The sequence below is a fragment of the Amphiura filiformis genome, chromosome 8 (genome assembly GCF_039555335.1).
Source record: "Amphiura filiformis chromosome 8, Afil_fr2py, whole genome shotgun sequence".
In the NCBI taxonomy this organism is placed as follows: Eukaryota; Metazoa; Echinodermata; class Ophiuroidea; order Amphilepidida; family Amphiuridae; genus Amphiura; species Amphiura filiformis.
Window position 1 is genome coordinate 19,418,990 of NC_092635.1, and position 21,440 is coordinate 19,440,429.

At 35.7% G+C, this 21,440-nt stretch overlaps 1 protein-coding gene across 1 annotated transcript in view; it reads left to right on the forward strand.

Annotated features, from left to right (window-relative positions):
* The window catches only part of LOC140158762 (glutamate receptor 3-like), a 40,001-nt gene extending 19,630 nt beyond the window's left edge, over positions 1–20,371 (forward strand). The window contains exons 2-10 of the mRNA XM_072181973.1: positions 11,446–11,646; positions 13,119–13,370; positions 13,819–13,991; positions 14,144–14,197; positions 14,708–15,001; positions 15,245–15,364; positions 15,680–15,823; positions 15,972–16,172; positions 16,296–20,371. Of these exons, the coding sequence (XP_072038074.1) occupies positions 11,446–11,646; positions 13,119–13,370; positions 13,819–13,991; positions 14,144–14,197; positions 14,708–15,001; positions 15,245–15,364; positions 15,680–15,823; positions 15,972–16,172; positions 16,296–17,507 (2,651 nt within the window). The 3' untranslated portion in view covers positions 17,508–20,371. The remainder of the gene's footprint in view (positions 1–11,445; positions 11,647–13,118; positions 13,371–13,818; positions 13,992–14,143; positions 14,198–14,707; positions 15,002–15,244; positions 15,365–15,679; positions 15,824–15,971; positions 16,173–16,295) is intronic.
* Positions 20,372–21,440: the final 1,069 nt, after the last annotated feature.

A 21,440-nucleotide genomic window follows, 5' to 3' on the forward strand; every position in this document is an offset into this window, starting at 1 on the left:
TGAAGGTAGAAGAAATTTTGATTATATCCTTACAATGGACCATCTTTCTACTTTCCAACAAAAAAATAAAATTATTCATGAGGTGTTCGTTTGTATCTTTTTTAGACCTGTCAACACTTATAGTTTTGCCATTTTGAAAAAGTGGCAATTTTGACCTATTTTTTGTAATTGTGGCTGTGAACAAAGCAGACCATGCCCCATTCAAAATTGATATAAATGGCTTGGGGGATTATATCAGTAAAGCGGAGTGTTGCCAGAAAATAACACATTTATTGAAAAAGGCTAAATTTGACATGGAGTGTTTTTCCCTGTATTTAGGTAATACTAAACATATTTTTTATGTTTGTGCATCATGTTATCTCACAATTGAATGTTTTTGATCAAGATATTAAATATTAAATGAATTCAATTCCTTTTTTGATATTTAAAGTGTTGCCAGTCTTCAAAAACAGCGTTTTAATGTATTTTAGTCAAATAACTACATGTAGTTAGTAATTGGCACATATTTAAAAGTCTAAAACCAAATGATAAAAGTATAATCACTTGGACTATACGTCTAGATATTGATTTTGCAGCCTAGCAGGCCTTACGTCATTCAATAATAAGCTATGGCAACTGCAGTGTTGCCATAAAATAAGCAAATTTAGTACTTGGTCACATTTTTTAAGTTGGTACCCCATTGGTGCACATTTGGAAATTTGGTTGTATCACCTCTTTTTTGCACCTTTTTGGTTATATCTCAAATGTAGTTCAAGAAAAGTATGCAAACCCATACATTTCTGGAAAGCTTATGCTTCAAAGATGGCCATTACATTAGCTAGCATTTGAATATACAGGGTGATCGATAGGTAATATAGGGAGTAACAAAATAATTCCACACAAAAAGTTGAATAGTATTATGCCAATATCATCTAACTGAAATTCGTTTTTTTTTAAAAGAAAATACAACATTTATGTTAATTAATTATCTGTACAATCACTATACAGGGTGTGCAAAAAAACCGAACATAATTTATTCGGAAACTATATGATAATATATAGTCCCATTAAAGTAGCTCAATATCCTAAGATTACTGACTAAAAACTCAGTTTTGATGCTGCATATACTTGTGCTGCATATATATTAATCTGAAAACAGAATGATTTCATATGCCATGAAACTACTAAAATGATTGCTTATCTTATTTTACAGGGTGTGCCAAATTTTACCGTAGTGAAATGCTATTATTGAGTGGCCAAATTCCCAGCAGAAATGTTGACAGTTAAATCTACCACTTGAAATGTTGTTTTTGCATTGTTTATTGTATTCAATTCGATTCCACAGATTTCATGTGCATTACAAATGAATAGAACATTATAGGGTGTGTCAAAATTATTTTACTAACTAAATATAGCATGCATGTTAGGGCTGACATGTACAAAGCATGTTCAAGTACACTTTTATAAATTCTAGGATAATTGTATAAGAATTGCAGAGAATTCTTTTTTCATTTTAAATTACACCATTTTTATTCCATTTTTATGGTCCAATGTTTAAGCCAACACAATCAATTGGCAACTTGTCTTCCTCATTATTATATTAATTAAAACAGAATTAGGAATTAACAGGAAGCTAGAAATTACTTTAAATAAATGATTTTGCAATAAAATATTTAAGATACAACTTTTCTTTAATACATTGTAGCTAGTCCTGGTGCAAGTAGGCCTATTGGATTTCTTAAAAATTTCAAACATACGCTACATAGAAGAAATGCATTAACCGCATAGCTTCTTCCATTCTTCGACTAATTAGGAGTATTCAGTGACTGCTATAATTAATTAACGTCCCTGATTAATTGAAATGGTTGTGATTCTTTCGAAGAAATTAATATTCTTTCATTTAACAAACATTACAAATAATATGAATTTTGTTATCACAAAATGTCAAAATGATTTCTGCCTTATTTCTCATAACAAGAGTTATTTAACAAGCTTCAAATTATCAATGATATCTGCTCAGTGGCATAGCTCAGAGGGCAAGTTGTGTGTGTGCCGGGGGGCTTCCCCAATTTTGGACAAGTTTGCACCGCCCCCCCCCCCCCTGAACATGTCCTGTTTATGCTACTGTATCTGCTGGACAAAGGTGGGATAGAGGGCAATGATACATTGATAATCATGTTACTCTAATTTTCTCTAAATGTTCATGATATTCGCAATTTAATTCCTTATTTTTCTTTGTTGCATGATTTTGCCAGTTAGGTTTTCAATAGGCCTATATTTCAAGGGATCTATTTAGCATTAATTTTAGGCTGCAGTTTCTTGCTTATTTTTTCTTCAACATTTTCTTGATATATTTGCATAACGATGTTTTGATGTCTTCAGACTATTGATTTTTTCCTAGTAATATATATGTTTTCCTGATGTTAAAAAGAGTTCATTTGAACTTGTTTTTCTTCAAAGTTGGAATGTTTCTACCGTTCTTAATATCCGTTTTTTTCTCATTTAAAAGAAATACATAAGTGTTTAAAATTTATTAGGGGAAATTTCTATATAGCCTGTGCTGCACACCGACATCGCCTGGCTAATAATTACTTGGTACACAAGAGATACTAAAATCAATACCGGGATCGATACATGTGAATGTCCTATGCACGATTTTGATATTCAGACGAAAATCTTTGGATACCGGGTAGAAAATGATGAATATCTCCCGTAAATGATTTCGTATAAAGAAACCAGATGTGGTTCCTTGCACTTGAACATACGTGTTGAACAGATATGATAGTCGTTAGCTCACGTATTGAGTTTCAACCAAATATACACACATTATATAAACATAAATATATAGAGAGCCAATAAAATACAGCATATTAAGCCGAATGATGCAAAAGTCATTTTACAGTCGGCAGTGTTATCAAATCCACGCTTGGGCAACTTTTGATGCTTTCCTTTCCTTTGGACAAATCTTTGTTCAATAGTGGCATCAAAAATAAAACTATGTGGTTATGCACCGACTAAAACACAGGGTCAACATTTTGTTCTGTTTGCAGTAGCGTAGCTAGGGGTGGGGACAGGAAGAAGAGTGCCCCCCCTCCGACAAAAATGAAAGAGAAAAAGAAAAGAAAAGAAAAGAAAAGAAACGGTTTTCCACCAAAATTCACCCTGATCATGAGCATGTTAAGGGGGTACTACACCGTGGCCAATTGTGTGCCAATATTTGCATTTTTCTCAAAAATGATAGCGCATTGGGGACAAGTAAGATATGTATATATTATAGGGGCAAGGACTACAACTACTGCACTGAAAATTCAGCAACTCAAGGCAAGTAGTTAATTGATTTATTGATCAAATATTGGTTTTCCCTCATTTTTGACTGTAACTCCACAACTGGTTTGTGTGCTGAAATAAAATTTCCAGTGCAGTAGTTGTAGTCATTGCCCCTATAATATACATACCTTACTTGTCACCAATGCGCTCTAATTTTTGAGAAAAAATTGGTCAGGGGTGTAATACCCCCTTAAATAACTCTTGTTAGGAGAAATAAGGCAGAAAAATTCATGTTATCATCAGTTTGTAATGTTTGCAATGCAGAATTGTGTCTTTTTTCTGTTAACACAGGTGTATATAGTACATCATAACATAATACACTTTGTTTAGAATTGAATTATCAAATTCCCCAAAATCAGTACATAACAATGTAGTCTGTAGAAAGAAAGTACTAAATTTGCTTACTTTATGGCAACACTGCAGTTGAAATCCCTAGCTTATTGCTGAATGATGTAAGGCCTGCTACATGTACATCAATATTCAGAAGTATAGTTCAAGTGATTATACTTTTATCATTTGTTTTTAGACTTTTAAATATGTGCCAATTTCTAGTCATTTGACTAGTAAAATACCTTAAAATGCCGTTTTTTGAATACTGGCAACACTTTAAATATCAAAATAGAAATTGAATTCGTTTAATATTTAATATCTAGATCAAAAACATTCAATTGTGAGATAACATGATGCACAAACATAAATAATATGTTTAGTAATACCTAAATACAGGGGGAAAACACTCCAAGTCAAATTGAGCTCTTTTCAACAAATGTGTTATTTTCTGGCAACACTCTGCTTTACTGATATAATCCCCCAAGCCATTTATATCACTTTTGAATGGGGCATGGTCTGCTTTGTTCACAACCACAATTACAATATTCTGGGAGTCATGGCCAATATTCTTTTTGCACCTCCAAAATAGGTCAAAATTGTCACTTTTTCAAAATGGCAAAACTATAAGTGTTGCCAGGTCAAAAAAGATACAAACGAGCACCTCATGAATAATTTTATTTTTTTATTGAAAAGTAGAAAGATGGTCCATTGTAAGGATATAATCAAATTTCTTCTATCTTCTCGAATATTGGAGCTATGGCTCCGTTCTTTATTAGGCAAATTTCAGCATTTTCAGCCTGAAATGAGCTAAAATCGCCTAAAATACATTCCGGTCGTTACCATGGCAACGGGTAACATATGAGCGACCAAAGTGGATTTTTACAATCTACACCCAAAGCCCTTTCGACCAACACGATAAAAAATTTTTGACCTTGGCCATCTATGTATGTTAATTAGGTGGGGTGACACTTAAATGTCCAAGTAGTCACAAATTTGTCAAAATGATGCCTTAATTTTTAAAGTGTCATATCTGAAATAGTTGTTGGGGTATTAAAATTCACAGGCATTACAATCAATAACACATTGATGAAATATCATTTATAGCTAAAAATCTCATCAATTAATAATAGTTTAATTCAAGTGCTAATTAATGCTACTCATCCATAGAGTTTACACACAAAAGCAGCCATAGAGTTTACACACAAATCAGTCAAAACAATGCCTTCTTTATAAGTGTCATATCTGGAAAAGTCTAACTCAGTGTCTCAAATTTCACAGGTATTGCAATCAATAACCAAAGATCTAATTAAATTGTTAATTAACACCTTTTTTCCATGATTTATACATTTGGCCATCCTGTATATTTTTTTACGAGATGATTGGATGGCTGGTTTGGGTTTTTTAGCTGAAAGCCCTATATCATACCTTCTTACTACAATATTTGTTTTTAATAAAATACTTTGAGAGAAAAAAACTAGAAAAAAATGTGATTTTATTATGCCACCCTGTATAATTCATACACACCCTGTATAATAACATTTTGATGTTAACATATTTAGCATCCTTATAGAGCAGGCCTTCTCAACTACCGTAAAACCCCGTCTACAAGCATATCGTTATGAATACGGCAGAGTGACGAATCCGTAAAATCGCTGTTCTGAGTAAACGGCGTTTGAAAATATTGGTACCATTCCATCGGCCCTTCTAAAATATGAGAACATTCGTATATTATAGAAGTGAATGTACCCTTATTATTTGCAATATTCGCAAGTTCTGAAACAATCGATCTTTCCTCAAAACAGGTATTTACAGCTATTCGGCTTTATGCTAAATCCAAAAAGTGTCAACACTGCATAAAGAGTTGTATCACGGGGGCGAATCCGCATTCAACTACGTGTAAACTATAGCACTCATCCTTAATTTGGGGATTTTATGTTAAAATTGCTGGTTGTCCTAAGGCTATAGCTCCTAAACTTGGTATATAAGTTATAATTAGTCATCCCCGTAATATTTAGTGAAAACTCCAGTTGAAATCAAGAATTTGAGAGTAGATATAACAATATTGGCCTATATTTTGTGTATAATTTTCTGTGATTTCCCAATTTTGCGACGGCGCTCTGACATAATTACGCCATAGCGATATCATGTGGGGAATGTTTGTACTTATTTTGCTATCACTGGATAGAAGATACCTATAGCTACCCATTGGTATCAAAAATAACAGTATATGACATGTAATATAAAAAATTCCGAGTTTCCAGCTACACTATACAATTTATCAGCCTGTTTTGTACAGCTAAGTATACGATTCGTCTTTTGGTCAAATTCGTAATTCGCACTTAGGCGCGATTCGTCCAAATCACAATTTCAATATCCACGTCGGGAAGTAAGATTTATCATTAATTTTTGGTGGAAATGAAAGATCGCCTGATACATAATCACAAGCATACAGTAACTCATTTTGCTCAAAATGCTCGATTCGTCACTCTGCCGAATTCATAACGATATATAGTGTTTTTTATGAAAGCTAAATTAATTCAAAGTAAGCGTAAATATACCAATACAATAGATTGGTCTTAAAATAATACTTTTTGTATATGCTTGGATCCGCAATTTATTAATTTAATGGATTAATGTAGTTTTCATCAGAGTTTGGCTTTAAATCAACACACATTTTAGGTCAATAATGAAATCTGATGAAATAATGAAAAATGAAAAAGTCACCTCACCAACCTAGAAAAAAAAAGTGACGCTAACTCGGAATTGACTTTCATGGGCCTTAAGGCTGCAGTGGCAGTTTGCATGCCCCTTTAAAATGGGGTGCAAAAGTGCACCCAAGATAATAAAAATTAATTTGAACATTGCAGACGAGCAAGTGAAGATGTTACTCCAAGGCCCGGTTTTGAACGGAGAGCATCTCTCAGTCCACAAGAGTGGCTAAATTTCTTCCCTCAAAATTGCTTAAATTATCGAATAAAATTAATTTAGTTTTCTATTTACCCCAGCACATGGAGAGTAAGCCTATACATTTTCTGATTCCAAAAATGCTATTATTATTGTTGAAAAACAAGTGGATTCAGTCTACTACTATATATTGTGGCAATTTCTCATAACATGAAGATTGATGATGGTGTGTGCCCCCCTCGTTTGGCTTACCAAAATGCCCCCCCCCTTTTAGCTTGCCCCCCTTTTACCCTCCCACCAGTAGTAAAAATTATTGCAAAGCCCTTACAATTGCATGATGCTTACAACATGACATGACATACTCCCGGGGACATACTCAACGTAAATATCAATTACAATTTTACATGTTTATGTACAAAATTTATCGACAAATTCCACACTCTATCGTCGTGGATAGATTTCTCGATCAACGAAAATAAATCTCTTAACTCTAAGAGCCATCTCTTCTAAAGTCGCTTTCAATTTTTGGTAAATTATTGCTTTATAATGAGGAATTATGTCGATTAAATTACCTGCAAAACATGAAAACGATCATGTTCATGTGTTTGTTTACATTCGTTCAATCAACAGCCCGTACACTTCGCAGATACAGCCCGTAGCACATCGCTTATTGGCTGATTTATCGCTGCAATTTATAATTTATGCTGTGACGTCAGGTTCTTCCGCTGCCGAAAGTAGGATTCGTTTAATTTAGCTTCACTATGGCGAGCGGGCGCTTTCATATACCGGCCAAAATTTATGTGCAATGCACTGGACTGTGCAAGCATAGTGCAAGGGCAGGGTTGACGCCAAAAACTTACAGGGCCTAGTAAGTTCCACAACTTGATCGTAAATAACTATCAAATTTGACATACTAGTAGGCGACGTTCATATTATTAGGGAAACATACACAAGATACCCAAGACCTGAGGGTGCCGACTAAGTGGTCCCTGGTTCGCTACCCCGGTATATATCTTGGTGACCCGGGGGTCACTTTTTTGCCAAAGTGGCCCCAAGCTCTCTTAAATATTTTCACCCTTGGTGCTGAGTTCGAATCAGCTGCATGCGTAATTATTAATTTGGGAGGGGGGAGTGCACAAATATATTTAAATGTGTAACTATGTTTATTGACACCAAATTAATATGTTAAAATAAGATGCTGAACCATTTTAATAAATAAACACTAATTATGTAGGCCTAATTAGTTTGCTCTAAATAAACACAATGTAGGCCAAATCGTGTTTTACAAACATTTGTTTTTATACAGCGTGGTTCTCATTTTTAAGGGACACTTCCCGATACAGGAATGAAATTTATATACCTCTATCCATATGATTTAAAAAAAAAGTATAATTTGACCTTTCTGTGGCCACCATTTTCAATTAAGGTTAGCAACTATTTTAAACTTTTGCGATTTGGTACCGTAGTTCACAGCATCTTGTGAATGGTAGGCCTATATAGTGCGCTTTGGCAAAAATTACACTGTTCATTTCAGTCAGTGTGTAGAAGGATTCAAATATCACAGATATAATTTTGTAGGTCCTGTGGTTCTTGAGTTATGTTGTAAAGGCTGAAACATTAACAACAACACATTTGTAAAACCTACATAACTCATTAACAACAATAAATCAAGCACGTTTTCAAAGTATATGATTTGTAGAATGAACTTTTGCAAAACATTAAAGTGTTATTTTTCAATAATATGTTGATTTAGACAGTGAAGGTGTGAGCGAATAGGTCAATGTCATATTTTGGTCTATCTTCCACCATCGGCTCCACCTTGACACACCCGGGCTCTGGGGATGATAATTTATTCACAATACACATACAAATGTTGCATGTTAACTTCAGAGGACATTAGAACTCGTCAAATATATAATTTATAGCTACATCTATTACTTCCCTGATGATTACAACACTAAAGCATTTTGGCAACACAATCAGTATTTTCACAGATTCTCAAAAAAAGTTACCATGTATTAAAAAACTCAACCAAATTCTTTAGGACCAGTATAATAACATGCGCAATATATTTCATCGTAAAAAACACTGCCACATTACATCACACTCTAAAACTAAATTTATGACGTCCTTGTATATCAAACACAACGACCCAGCAATGAACCAGAAAACGTTAAAAATATGCCTTTGTACCAATGTCAATGGTATTCACTATTCAGTCATTTATTTTCTATAAAATCGTGTGACCGTGAGACATCGTGGAAACCATTCATATGTAAATCAGTTCGTACAACAATCATTGGCATTGAACAACAGCTCACAATAATTTAGCAGTATTTCTATATAAAGTATATTGGAAAAATTCAGTTTCTCAATATTATTATTAAAAATCATTTTAATTCTTAATGATTTTTGTTACCATCAAAAACGTATCGAAAGAATCAATCGGCAATCAACATTAATTTTCAATCTTAAAACACCACCGTCCACCAAAATATAAAAATTATTCATAATTTTTTATTATTTAAATGCATTCATTATTTCCTATTTTAAATTCAATACCATATTTTATGACCTCTGCATATAATATCGTGGTGTAGTGTTTCATCATGCAAATAATATGTTGTTGCTTTGTGTGGGAGTAATAATTGCCAACTATTTCGCAGTAAATCATGACAACAAACATTCCGTTTGAATGAAATAATGTAAAAGGCTGCGTATACTGATAGCCATTTTGTGTCTGAGATAACTGGAACTGGAATAAATAAGTAAATAAATAAATAAAATTTAATAAATACATGATTTATTTATTTAATTGTAATGATAGTATCAAATATTTGCTTGAAACTATTTATCCATGTGTGTAGCTTGGTTTTCTATTGGTATCTTGTGATAATTGTCAACTTTTTCAGCCAAAGTAAAGAGTATCATTTTCCAATAAATCCACAGCATACATGCAGCATAACCGACAAATACAAAGCAAAATTGCAAATATGCTACAGCATATTAACCGACAAATACCATGCAAATTTTACTGTTTCATCCTAAGTTCAATGACATCCCCTTGCAAATTGTCATAATTATTATGAACTTGTTGAAAACGAACTTGTTGGTCACTGGAATTTATGCTTTTCAGTCAATGTCATAATTTATTTCCACCGTAATTTTCTTATTGAAATATTTCCCTTCAACGAGCAATATTGCATTTCTTAGAAATTTACTGCCTGACGATTCGTACCTGTTTTGGTGTCACACCTATTATATTATTAATATTATCAGTGGCGTACTTGGAATATTTGCCGGGGGAACATGTAGGCATATGGAGCGGGCCCAAACCCACCAAAAAGTGTGGGGGTGTGTGCGAGTCTCCACACCCCCTACTCGACAAAAATGAAATCCCGAATTTGGTTTTGAATTAATTAAAATCTGTCTGTAGAGTAAAATCAAATTTTGAGATTTTCTCAAAAACTGTAATTTTTTACAGTGCTATATAGTTGGATTCCTTGCATCATTTCCTTCCAGAAAATCATCATTACATCTAGAGATCAGTGGCGGCTCCACGGGGGTGGGTGTATTTTCCCCGTTTGCCCCCCCACTTTTGAGGCCGGGTTTTGAGGCAAAAAAATCCTCTTTTGCGGCAATTTTGTGCAAAATTGCCACCCCCCAAAAAAATCCTGGTGCCGCCACTGCTAGAGATACCGGGTGTCCCAAAAGTCCCTTAACATTGTGAATTTGCCATAACTTGCGTTAGGTTAATAGTGTTGTTACAAAAATTGCACAGTATGTAGATAATTCTTTTAGAAATGTTATGAATACCAAACATGCCTATGTGGTCATGACCTTTTGGCATGAAATTCATGGATATCTACCGTACCGTAAAACCCACTTTTATAAACGCAAAATAAGTCTCGTCATTTGAGACGTGAACACGATATTACGTGTTATCATTTTAAAATCTGTTTTGTTTAATTTGGCTGTGTTTGTTTGATTGTTTGTTTGTTTGTTTTCAATGCGTAATCTTCATTTTCTCTTTTATCTGGGTTTTATATGGAATCTAATAAGATCTTTTCTGAGGATTCGATGAACAGTTGTACGCGGTACGTTGTTCTCCATTGAAAGTCGATGTGCTGATCACCTTGGGCTTTTCGCCACCGCTCTTCGTATGACATCAATGTTTGTAGGCGATCTTCCTGTTCTTCCACGCCCTGCCCGAAGTAGATCATGAACAGATCCAGTTGATAGGAATTTCAGCACTAGTTGCTGGGTTGTATTTCGGCTGGGTAGTGCATAATTTACATTAAACTGTTCCTTAAACATTGCTTCAGTGAGTTTGTCCGACTTTGTCTCGGCAAAGAACCATACGACCTGAATCCGTTGATCTATAGGAAAATCATCTTCACTTCAACTGTTTTAAAGTAAAGTTTAATATTGTCAATATATCCTAATTATAATCTTAAACAGCAGTCATGCTTACGCTAAGCCATGTAATCCATGAATGTTCATACCTAAATGTAGCGTGCGCAGTGAGTGAACCAACTCTATTGTTCAGGGAAGCACATCATCATTCATGTTCTTGAACAAAGAACACATGAGCTTGCTTTTGTGGGTTTGATACACACATATGTACAGTCGCACAGTAAGGTCAAAGGGTCATCAATAATGCTGTTTTGGGTATCAGAATAATTCTAAAAGATCAATCTATATGAATATGTTCTCCATTTTGGTATGAAGTAGGAAATATTTGAGATATGGCCAATTCACAATGTTAAGTTACTTTTGGGACACGCTGTACAATAAAAATAATATCTAAATGAATGACTCGAGAAAGGTATTTGCCCTCAGAATATATTGCGTTTTTAGTATTTTATCAATTATTCACCCCATGATACTTTTGGATCTTTTCAGGTGCTTTTTACGGCGAGCACACCGACGTAGATGATGTCTACAAGAGAATCGTCGAAGATGCCGAACAGCATGTCAATCCTGGCACAGGTATCGACAACATATTCCAACCTGGAGATCAACTACGTGTAACTCACTTCATACCAAACGTTGTCAATAACAGGAAGATGTTCAGTACAAATGTCTACCAAGCACTGCAACTAGGTAAATGATGGTGACTGGTTGGTGAGGAGATGTCACTGAGTTCTCATCAACATTTACGAAACTTACACTATCATTTTATAGCCATCCTTTTCCGGGCTTGCATGCAACCAATACAATATGTGATGGGATCAAGCAAAATCAATAGGAAGTCGGAAATATTTCAGATACAGCCAAACAAAGCATTTGCCTTAATATACATTGTATAATCATGTATAGAAAACTGTATGTATAGAAAATTGAATATGCCCGACTTCAGACTGATTTTGCTTGATCACACCACATTATTATTTTGAAGATCTACCAACAGAACCAATGTAAGCCTTGTTGGGACGAGTAAATCACAGAGAACGAAATCCGTTTTGTCGTTTCTCACCTAAATTTGACAGGGCTTCTTGTTGCATGATAAATGTACAATAAAGCTTTGATTTTTACCGGGGATTTTTATTTTAGCTGAAACGGTAGAAATTGCACCGAAAATCAAAATGCAAAACCTAGGCTACGTGATGACATATTGTGTACGTGTAGCAAAATACAAACTGTACATTATACTATTACCAAATGATTACGCGCTTGTCAAAGTCAGCCATTTTGGTTTAACAATCGCAATAAATATACATATCTCATAAATACGACCTGGGAACATACACCTAGCATACCAGCGAAGCCAAAATATACAAGATCATTGAGATCAAGTACTACCAACAAGTGTTTGTAATCAATCAATCCAAAAATATGACACCTTTATGGTATTATTTCTTACTACTTCATAAATCAACAATGTAATTTTTCACCTTTACTGCCAAAATTCAGCTACATTATTGTCATGAAATAATAATAGGCAATTTAAGTTGACCCTGTCGAACCTGCAGAGTTGGTCATGCACTATTCGTAAAATACTAAAGTGGATAGAACATGTGTGAAGTTTTGTGCAAAAGTTGAAACTGCAATGTTCACAGGAATAATTATTCAGGTATACTTTCAATTTAGTGTTTATTTGAAGCGAAATAACCATGATAACGTTAATATTATTATGAGCGATTTTCTGGAAAAAAAAATTCCCAGTAGTGAAAGTGACCAGATGTAAAGCAGGTTGATCAATAATGATTTGTATTAACATTTAAGTCAATTTCAGCTGAAAATTTCAGAGGTTGGTGTCCGAACGAACACTTTATAGCAACAAACAATCGAATTGAGCTTCACATTTTTCCGCACTGCGGTGTTCTTCATTGGCATCAATTCCTAAAATAATACATAATGAAAGATAAATCTTACGAGAATTTTGGGCCATTTGAAGTTGATTTTGAACAATATAATATCAAAAAAAGTAACGTCCAAATCTCGACAAAGTTGTTACAAGTCTAACTATAATAAGCATGACAACTCTGAGAAATCTTGGTATAAGAAAGTCGTGGAGCACATTTAACAGAAATGGTAATACTAGTAATAACCTGATCTGTTTTGTTTTTCTTCAGATGTTTGTGCCCAAACAGCAAGTAGCGGTGTTAAAGCCATCATAGTTCCCAATGATCTCTGTGTAGAATGTAAAGGCATAGGTGGGGTTATCGGGGATGCTGTGAATCCCACGATGGCAACAGATATGTCACCCAAGTTGTCGCAAGCAATGAAGATGTACCCTCCAGTGCATGAGATGACGTCTCTCCTAACGGAACTGGTCAACTATACGAAATGGGTGGATTTCTTGGTTCTCTACGATATTGACTCAGGTAAGTTTTATCTCTCGGCAAACTGAACTGATCAACTATACAAAATCATGGTTGGTGAATGGTTCTGTACGATATTGTCAACATAGTGCTCCTGGAGCACAATGCTTAATCCTTAATGCTCTGCGTGCTAATCATAAGCTTCAACATTAAAAGACCAAAATAATATGGTCATGAAAATTTACAATTCTGAAATTTTGAAAAATTCAAATAAAATTTGAAACTTGTCGTCTGCAGTCGACACCCGCGTGGAGAGAGTTAAAATCCTAAAGCACCAACCCTTATTCTCCAAGTGTGTTTACGAAATCTCAATGCTGCTAGTTTATGATCACACGATGAGCAAGGCAAGATCATATTCACCAAAACTGGGAGCGGGTAAATTTCCAATTGCTCGAGGGCTATGTCATTCTTTTCAAAATTAATTGCAGACCATATCATCTTCTTATTTCAGCCAATATCGTTGCCGAATCCATGATGGATAGAGCAGACCAATATGGATGGTCTGTGAGACCGTACCAAATTCAAGATATCGAGGAGCTGAAAAAGATTCTTCATAAAAGCACCGTCAAAAATATTCTTTTGTTCTGCGAATATGAGGAAGTTGCAATTAGAGTCATCAGGGAGGTCAGTGTCCAGTTGTCATATGACTTTTTAAAAAGTTTTTAGACATTTTAAAAATAATTCATATTACGTAATATATGCCTGTACTATAGCCTCTGATAAGACCTACATTATTTATGTTATTATTTTTTGTCTCTCTTGAATACCATCTACAGGCCATAGATGACAATTTAATGTCAGATGCATATCACTGGATCCTAGGAAATTTGGTGAGTAGCAATTAAGATGATTCATCACAATTTTACAAAAAAATCGCTGATCAGTATGCGGGCCCAAGACACCGTAATAAACCATTTAGCACCATGCAAAGACGCGGCTCTCTCAGCCTACATTGCAAACAGGACCAGCTTCCAAACCGAGATGTAACAACATTCAATAAAGTTCCCTGTCCAGCTAACTGAATTACGATAACAAATGTACTGTGACTGCAGGGCTCGAACTCGTAGCACCACACACTACACGTCATCGGAGTGTTGTTGAATATTCCTTTATTACGTTTGGCAAGCAAAATTTTACACGTATTATGTAGGTCTCCACTCTCATCTCTGCAGTTCTAATGTAGTCGAAACTAATACTTCAATACAATGTGAATAGTGTAGAGGTGCCAATGATCTTTGAACTTACTAATAACTTATTATAAGTGGCAATGTAAATGACGAGAAATTGTAGAGATATAAAGTATTTCCCTTTAATTAGATCTTGTATACTTTTTTTGTCAGAACGTGCCTTTAACATATCAAGATGTGGATAGAATTCGTGAACAGGGAGCATATGTGACACGACTTCAGGTGCAGACCAAATCCAATGTTGCCTTCGACTACAACACTCAGAAAGCTGAACCCATCGATGAGTGGCCTTTCAGACTTCGTCTTACCTACGATTCGGTCATTACCCTTGGACATGCTTTCGCGCGTCACAAGGAAAGGACGGGAACTTTTCCAAAACATTTTTCGCGATGTCCAGGCGATCCATCAGATCCAGAGATTAGCACGGCCCTGCAAGACCTGAAGAGTGTAAGTGAATAAGTTGTCAAGTGGCGATTTAAGCAACTGTATGGTATTGTTTTTACCACGAGTCCAGTAATGTCATATTGTGCGGATATACATTTTGGTGGAGTTTCTAAGGACTAGGGAGTAAATGAACATTATTTATTGAAGAATTTGACGTCGAGTTCTGGTCACTCACTGTTACCAAATCAGACCATGCAAACCAAGGATGAATGCTAATGAGCTGTTTCGTTCTCTGTTTTTTTTCAGTTGACTTTTGAAGGTTTGAGTGGCGAGGTATCTTTTAACGAGTTGGGCGATCGCGTTAATTACACTGTCCAAATCTACGTGGGCAAAGGACGCACGGTCTATGTACACAATGACGTAGAGGTATGTACATTATCATGTAAAATTATCACTGATTTTATCATGTGGGTTCATTAGGGATCCATTTTCGGACCACTGCTGATATGAATGAATGCATTTGACACTCAATAATTATATAATTAAAACAAGAAATCATTACTTTTGTTGAGATATTAGAATTTTAGAAGCTCAACATGAAATCCATTTTCTTTGCATGTACTAGTAGTCAGTAGTCTGGTATCATTTTGAAGACCAGTCGGTCAAGTAGGATAGAATAATGTAAGAGGCGCAAGTTCATTTAAACAAGCTCAACACCGCCTTCCATTAACATTCTTGTAGGAAGTACGACCCCTCGGCCACTGGACCCAGAACATTCGCCACTGGGAGAGAAAATACAACTCCAAATGGGACAGCAAAACTCGATTGAACATGGGACCTTTCAGGAACTCCGAGATTGACACCATTACCATTGTATCATTAGAGGTAAGATGAAATCAAAATCGGGCATTCGTGTGATAAATCATCGGAATAAAAGCGAACTCTTTTACGCAACTTTTGCTTTTAAAATACTTGTAATTCAGTTGTAAATAAAATGTTTAACTTGTGAAATATATATATTTTTTTCCCATAGGAACCCCCTTACTTGATTGACACCGGAAGAGGATTTGAAGGTTTCATCCCTGAATTTTTGAAACTAATCGCGAAAGTTATGCGTGAAGAAATGGGTCAAGAATTCGAATACGAACTGGAACTTGTGTCCGAAGGAGATTACGGCAAGTTTGACGTTGTTACTAGAAGGTGGAGTGGTATGATGGGAAGACTGGTAGATGGGGTAAGTAGTTTCCATGGTTCCTCCACTACAAACATCTAAAATTGGCATTGCTACAGCTGAAGTTTCATTTTTGTTCTCGTGACTTACGACTTGCATTCCTTTCTTTTTACCTTTGACCTACAGTATGCCGACATCGCTGCTGCTCCATTAGCTGTCACATCACAGAGAGATGAAGCCGTTGATTTTACCGTAGCCTACATGAAGGCACCCCTAGGAATCCTGGTGAAACATCCTAGTGGCGTAAGAGAGTACCCATTCGCAATCGTCTTTCCATTTGAATGGGATGCGTGGTTGGCCAACTTAGCGGCCCTGATTATTGCCACAGTCCTGTTCATTATCATAGGCTCTTTCAACCCGCGGGAATGGAAGGCTGCTGCTGAGAGAGGCGAGGAAAGCCCGGAAACCGCCGACAGCTTCAACTTCTGGAATTCATGGTGGTTCTCCATCTCTTCGGTGTTTTTACAAAGTTATGACAGGTCCCCACGGTCATTCGCAGGTCGTACACTAGCGGCCTTCTGGTGGTTGTACGTACTCATGATCGTCTTCTTGTACCTGTTGAATCTATCACCTTTCCTCAAAGTTTCCAAAACTTCCGTGTTTATCAGAGATGTTGGGGATCTGCTGCACCAGAGCACCATTGATGTTGGTTTTGTTAAAGGTAGTCCTGCAGAAGATTATTTCAAATACTCTGATGTGATCGATTATCGTCGCCTATGGGAACATATTCATTCTGCTAATTCCATGCACAGTGACGACAGCACTATTGAAGAAGAGGTTGAGGATGCAGTGCGTAGAGTCCGTCATTCCAATGGAGAGTATGCCTTCATTCATGACCGCAGGATCTTGGAGCACGAATCCCAGCGATGGCCTTGTAATCTTTACATCACTGGTGGCAACTTCGCCGAAGTTGAATATGGTCTTGCTGTTCCATCTGGTTCTCCCTTACGTGATCAACTGTCGTACGCTATTAAAGTCTTGGTGAAACAGGGCGTACTAGACGAATTATGGACTAACCACAGCAACGGTGAATGGGTAGAAAAAGGTAAAGGTGGCAGGTGTGACGAAAGGTTAGATGAATGGGAAAGACAAGGTCTTTTCTCCCTCACCAGTGTGGATCTCAAAGGTGTCTACTACATGATGTTATTGGGCTTTGCTTTCTCTCTAATATTCTTCGTAATTGAAGTTTTAGCCTTCCAACTCGGTATCGCTCCGTCAAGTCCAATGCATACGCGTAGCCATGGTAGCAGGCCAAGTTATAATGCGGATGTACCTCTAAAAGCAGCAGCACCTCAACATCAACCTCCTCCCGATGATGACCAGAAAATGTGGATATAACAAAAACTAAAAATACTACATGTATAGTACTAAAATATTTTGATCAATAAAATAATAAGGCCTTGTCCTTGTAAAATCCAACAGTCACATATCTGCACGTTTCGCATAAACTTGTGTAAATGTCAGAACTCTTGGTTACGTTTAACTCGTGCCTTTGTTTAAATAAAAGCAAGTGCCCTCAAGTGAACACTAACATCCCTTGATGTAGACTAAAATTTATTAGCATAGTTTGCTAAAGAGACGTACTGTCTATTGTGTTTATTCTCAGATCTACCACACGGTGTCTTGGGTGCTGTATTTTAGGCTTATTGTTGGCGTTCAAAACAATGTGTGCCATTATTTAATATTGAATAATCACTTGGTGCAAAGTTGAACCACAGACCCTCTATTCGTATAAAAGGTCTGTGGTTTAACTTGATGTTACTTTTATGCGAGGTTCATTCAATCGGATAATGATTTTGTGGAGTGATTGAACCACTGAATTATGTGATTCATGTCAACTGTATTTGTATTGAGGAACTGTATAATTATGATCGTATCATTCATATGATAACTTGATAAGGAATTTATACCTTCCAATTCTTTCAATCTACGAAAGTATTAACATGATTTAATAAAGCATGCCACTGTCGCAAGTTGAAATGTAGTAAAGGCACTTTTTAACAAAACAGGTGTGCGTAATGGCATATTTATTTGTTATTGTCAATAAGTATTGTTATTACCAGTTCCCTGTTATTACTAAGATTGCGGTATTATACATGTACCGACTATACAATGTACATGTACATGACCATGACTACATGTAGTATGCCTTCTGGAAGTATATCTAAACTAAAGTCTGTAATGGTAATGTACGTGCACATCGTTAAAACGATGGTTACCACACTATGGACCACAATGGCCTCATCCCAATGGCATAGTTCAATAACCTCAATTAAACAATCATAGTGCAAAATTTGACCTCAAGTTGTCGGAGTATGAGTTTTAGTACCAGAAGTTTCAACGGTCATTCAATGAATGTACAAATGTATTAGGGTTAAAGAACTGTGCCCTAATAGATGAGCATGTTGTGGTTCCTAGTGCCAGTCGATAGTCCGAATTACATTAGTCCGAAAACCCAATAAATGTATTATAACCATAAACTTCACTTTACCCTATAAGCCATAACCCCCAAACCTAATCATAAACCCAACTCTGACTCTAACCCTAATCTAAAAATGCCCTAAACCCTTTAGAACTGCAACCATTTTTGGACTATTGCCCTTCGGACTATGTTCTGTATCCAACTGTTTTGGTATGGCGCTTTGAAATGATTGGTAAAAACAACATAATTCTGCTCCAATATCTCTGACTTAGTTATTTTGTAATATAGGTTAAATTATGCTTAAAGCCAATCGAGCCGATGAAATACAAAGTGTCTTAGTTCTCCATTTCCCCAAAGATGACTACAGTTGCCTAAAATAATATCGGGTGATGTTTCTCAGATACTCGATAAATTATATTAAAGTGTTATTATAAGTAGGCTGCAATTTTTACAACAAATTATTGTTGGATATATTGTATTGAACAAGTTAAAGTACTCAATGTAGTTTTGTATTATTTTGTTAGTTAATATTTTTAGAATTATTGAAAGCTGTAAATATTGTTTGAGGCTTAGGCTAATATTTGTAAGTATATGAGCAACATTTTATACAGGGTTTTAATGAATGTTACAGTGTATAGGCTGAAAAAATGTAAATTTTTGTATGTTTTTATATAAAATAACCAAAGTTCATTAAGAGTTTTATCATCTTTGCCAAATGTGGAATGCACACTAGCAGCTATGAGCGGGCAAGTGGCATTATTTAAATGTATACTTCAGTCCTCTTAATTTGAGCTTTTGTCGAGAATTCCCCCTTCAGACCCCAAGAATGTTGAAGTCAGTACAATAATGCAGAAATTATTTTTTTCACGACATTTGCAATGTTTTTAGTGCGAATCCCATCGGCAAAGTATTGCAGGAATACATGTATGCATGTCCGTATACAATCTATACAGGCTATGGTATTCTATTCATGTTTAGATTCTATAGGTGAAAATTAGGTCAGGGTACACACGAGGCGAGACTAAAATGGCCGGAAGGGATAAAGGTATATAGAATTTAACGCAAAATCACAATACTCGGGATTTCAGGATTGTTTTTCAAACGCAGGTGTACAATGTATGTGTACATTTTGTCTACGAGGTCGACCGCGTTTGTACTGAAATCATTTGAAACATCTCATGTGAGGTTATTTTTATGGTTAAGGGGTAGGCCTTACATGTAATATATGAAAGATGAAGCAGGGAAATGTACTAAATTATGTTATTAGTTTTATTATTCCACCTTTTCTACTAGTATATCGTGGTCGATTCCATACAATCCCTGTGCCTATTTTGGAGGCATTTTTTGCCATATTATTTTTTTTAAATCTTTCAAGTTATGTGCCCTTAAACCAATCACTATGGATTTCTACAGGGTTCATGGTTTAACGACCTACATCTGTTCTGGTTTTGAATGTTTTATTGTAAAAACACCAAGTGCATGCACCCACACTGCAGCTTTTGAATAAAGTCGATTATTTTTGCCTCTGTACCGTATTATACCGGCTTTTAGTGGAACTTGAACGTGTTTTAAAATTTAATCGAATCTAAAATGTCCGTCAGGAATATTGAGGTTCTTTTTCCATACACTACAGTCATGACTATTTGGTTTCAATCTCAAATTCATGCTACAATATTCATGTTTTTATACTTAACACTATTTTGGCATTTAAAAGACTAGGCCTGATGTACACTAACCTTAACATGTAGTAATAAATAAAACTGAAATTTGTTTAAAAAAACAATATTAAACATCAACAATGTGTCATCATGTGTTTGTATTTATGTCATTGCCAGCCATGGTCTGCACATGTATCCATTTAATGCGCACTATACTTTACTGTGGGAGGTATCTTTCTGGTTGGTTTGATATCAAATGGATACGGTTAAATGTTAAGAGCTTTGCCCAACTCAAGTCATTTATGTAAATTATCGCGATGCGCGTATATAATTGCTAAGGTTGATTTATTACTGGGTCAGTTAACCCTATAACTATGTAAAATCTTATATACAAAATCGGATACAGATCGGCGATGGGGTGCCTGGCACGCGAGGGACCAGGGGTTCGAATCCCGATGGTAGCAACTAGCAAACAAAGTTCATCTTCTCTTTTTTCGTTCCTTCTCTCCATTCCGATAGCCCAAAACCACCTTTGGCGTTTGGGCTGAATTAACAAAATATGTTTTTGTTTATTTATTTTTTATGTAAAACAATTCCACTTTCTATAAAATTCAAACTTTAAACTGATTGTATTCAAAAAGAGTTTCAACCAGACAAGATATCCTTTTTCGGTCAGTCACTTCATCAAAACAATATGACATCTTTCAGCATCTTCGCACTGTGACCGTTGCACCTTCATTTAGAAAGAAAGCAGTAACCATGGTAACAACATCAGGAGCAAGTCATTCGTCTCCAAGAAGGTGTTAGGTGCATCTTGTTGGGGTCATGAACGCAAAACATTAAGTGTCTCAAGTGAATAGCGAACCAATATGGTCTGTCTCCGAAAAAGAACCGATAAAATATGTTCACGACGCGATGGTCTGATCCCGGGTCTGATCAAAAATAACGCGGTTAAAATGACAAAGTATTCTTATTAAAGGATTATATATTTCGTGATCCTAGCATCCTCTTTTTATAACATTTTTGCTGAACCATGAAATGGTATCAGCCTATATGAGTGAATGTTACTAGCTTACTTACTTACTAGCTTACTTACTTACTAGCTTACTAACTGACTAACCATTTGGTCTGAAATGGACATATCTCTAAATGCCACGAAGGTATGACCCCATGAGTGGTGTCATATGAAAG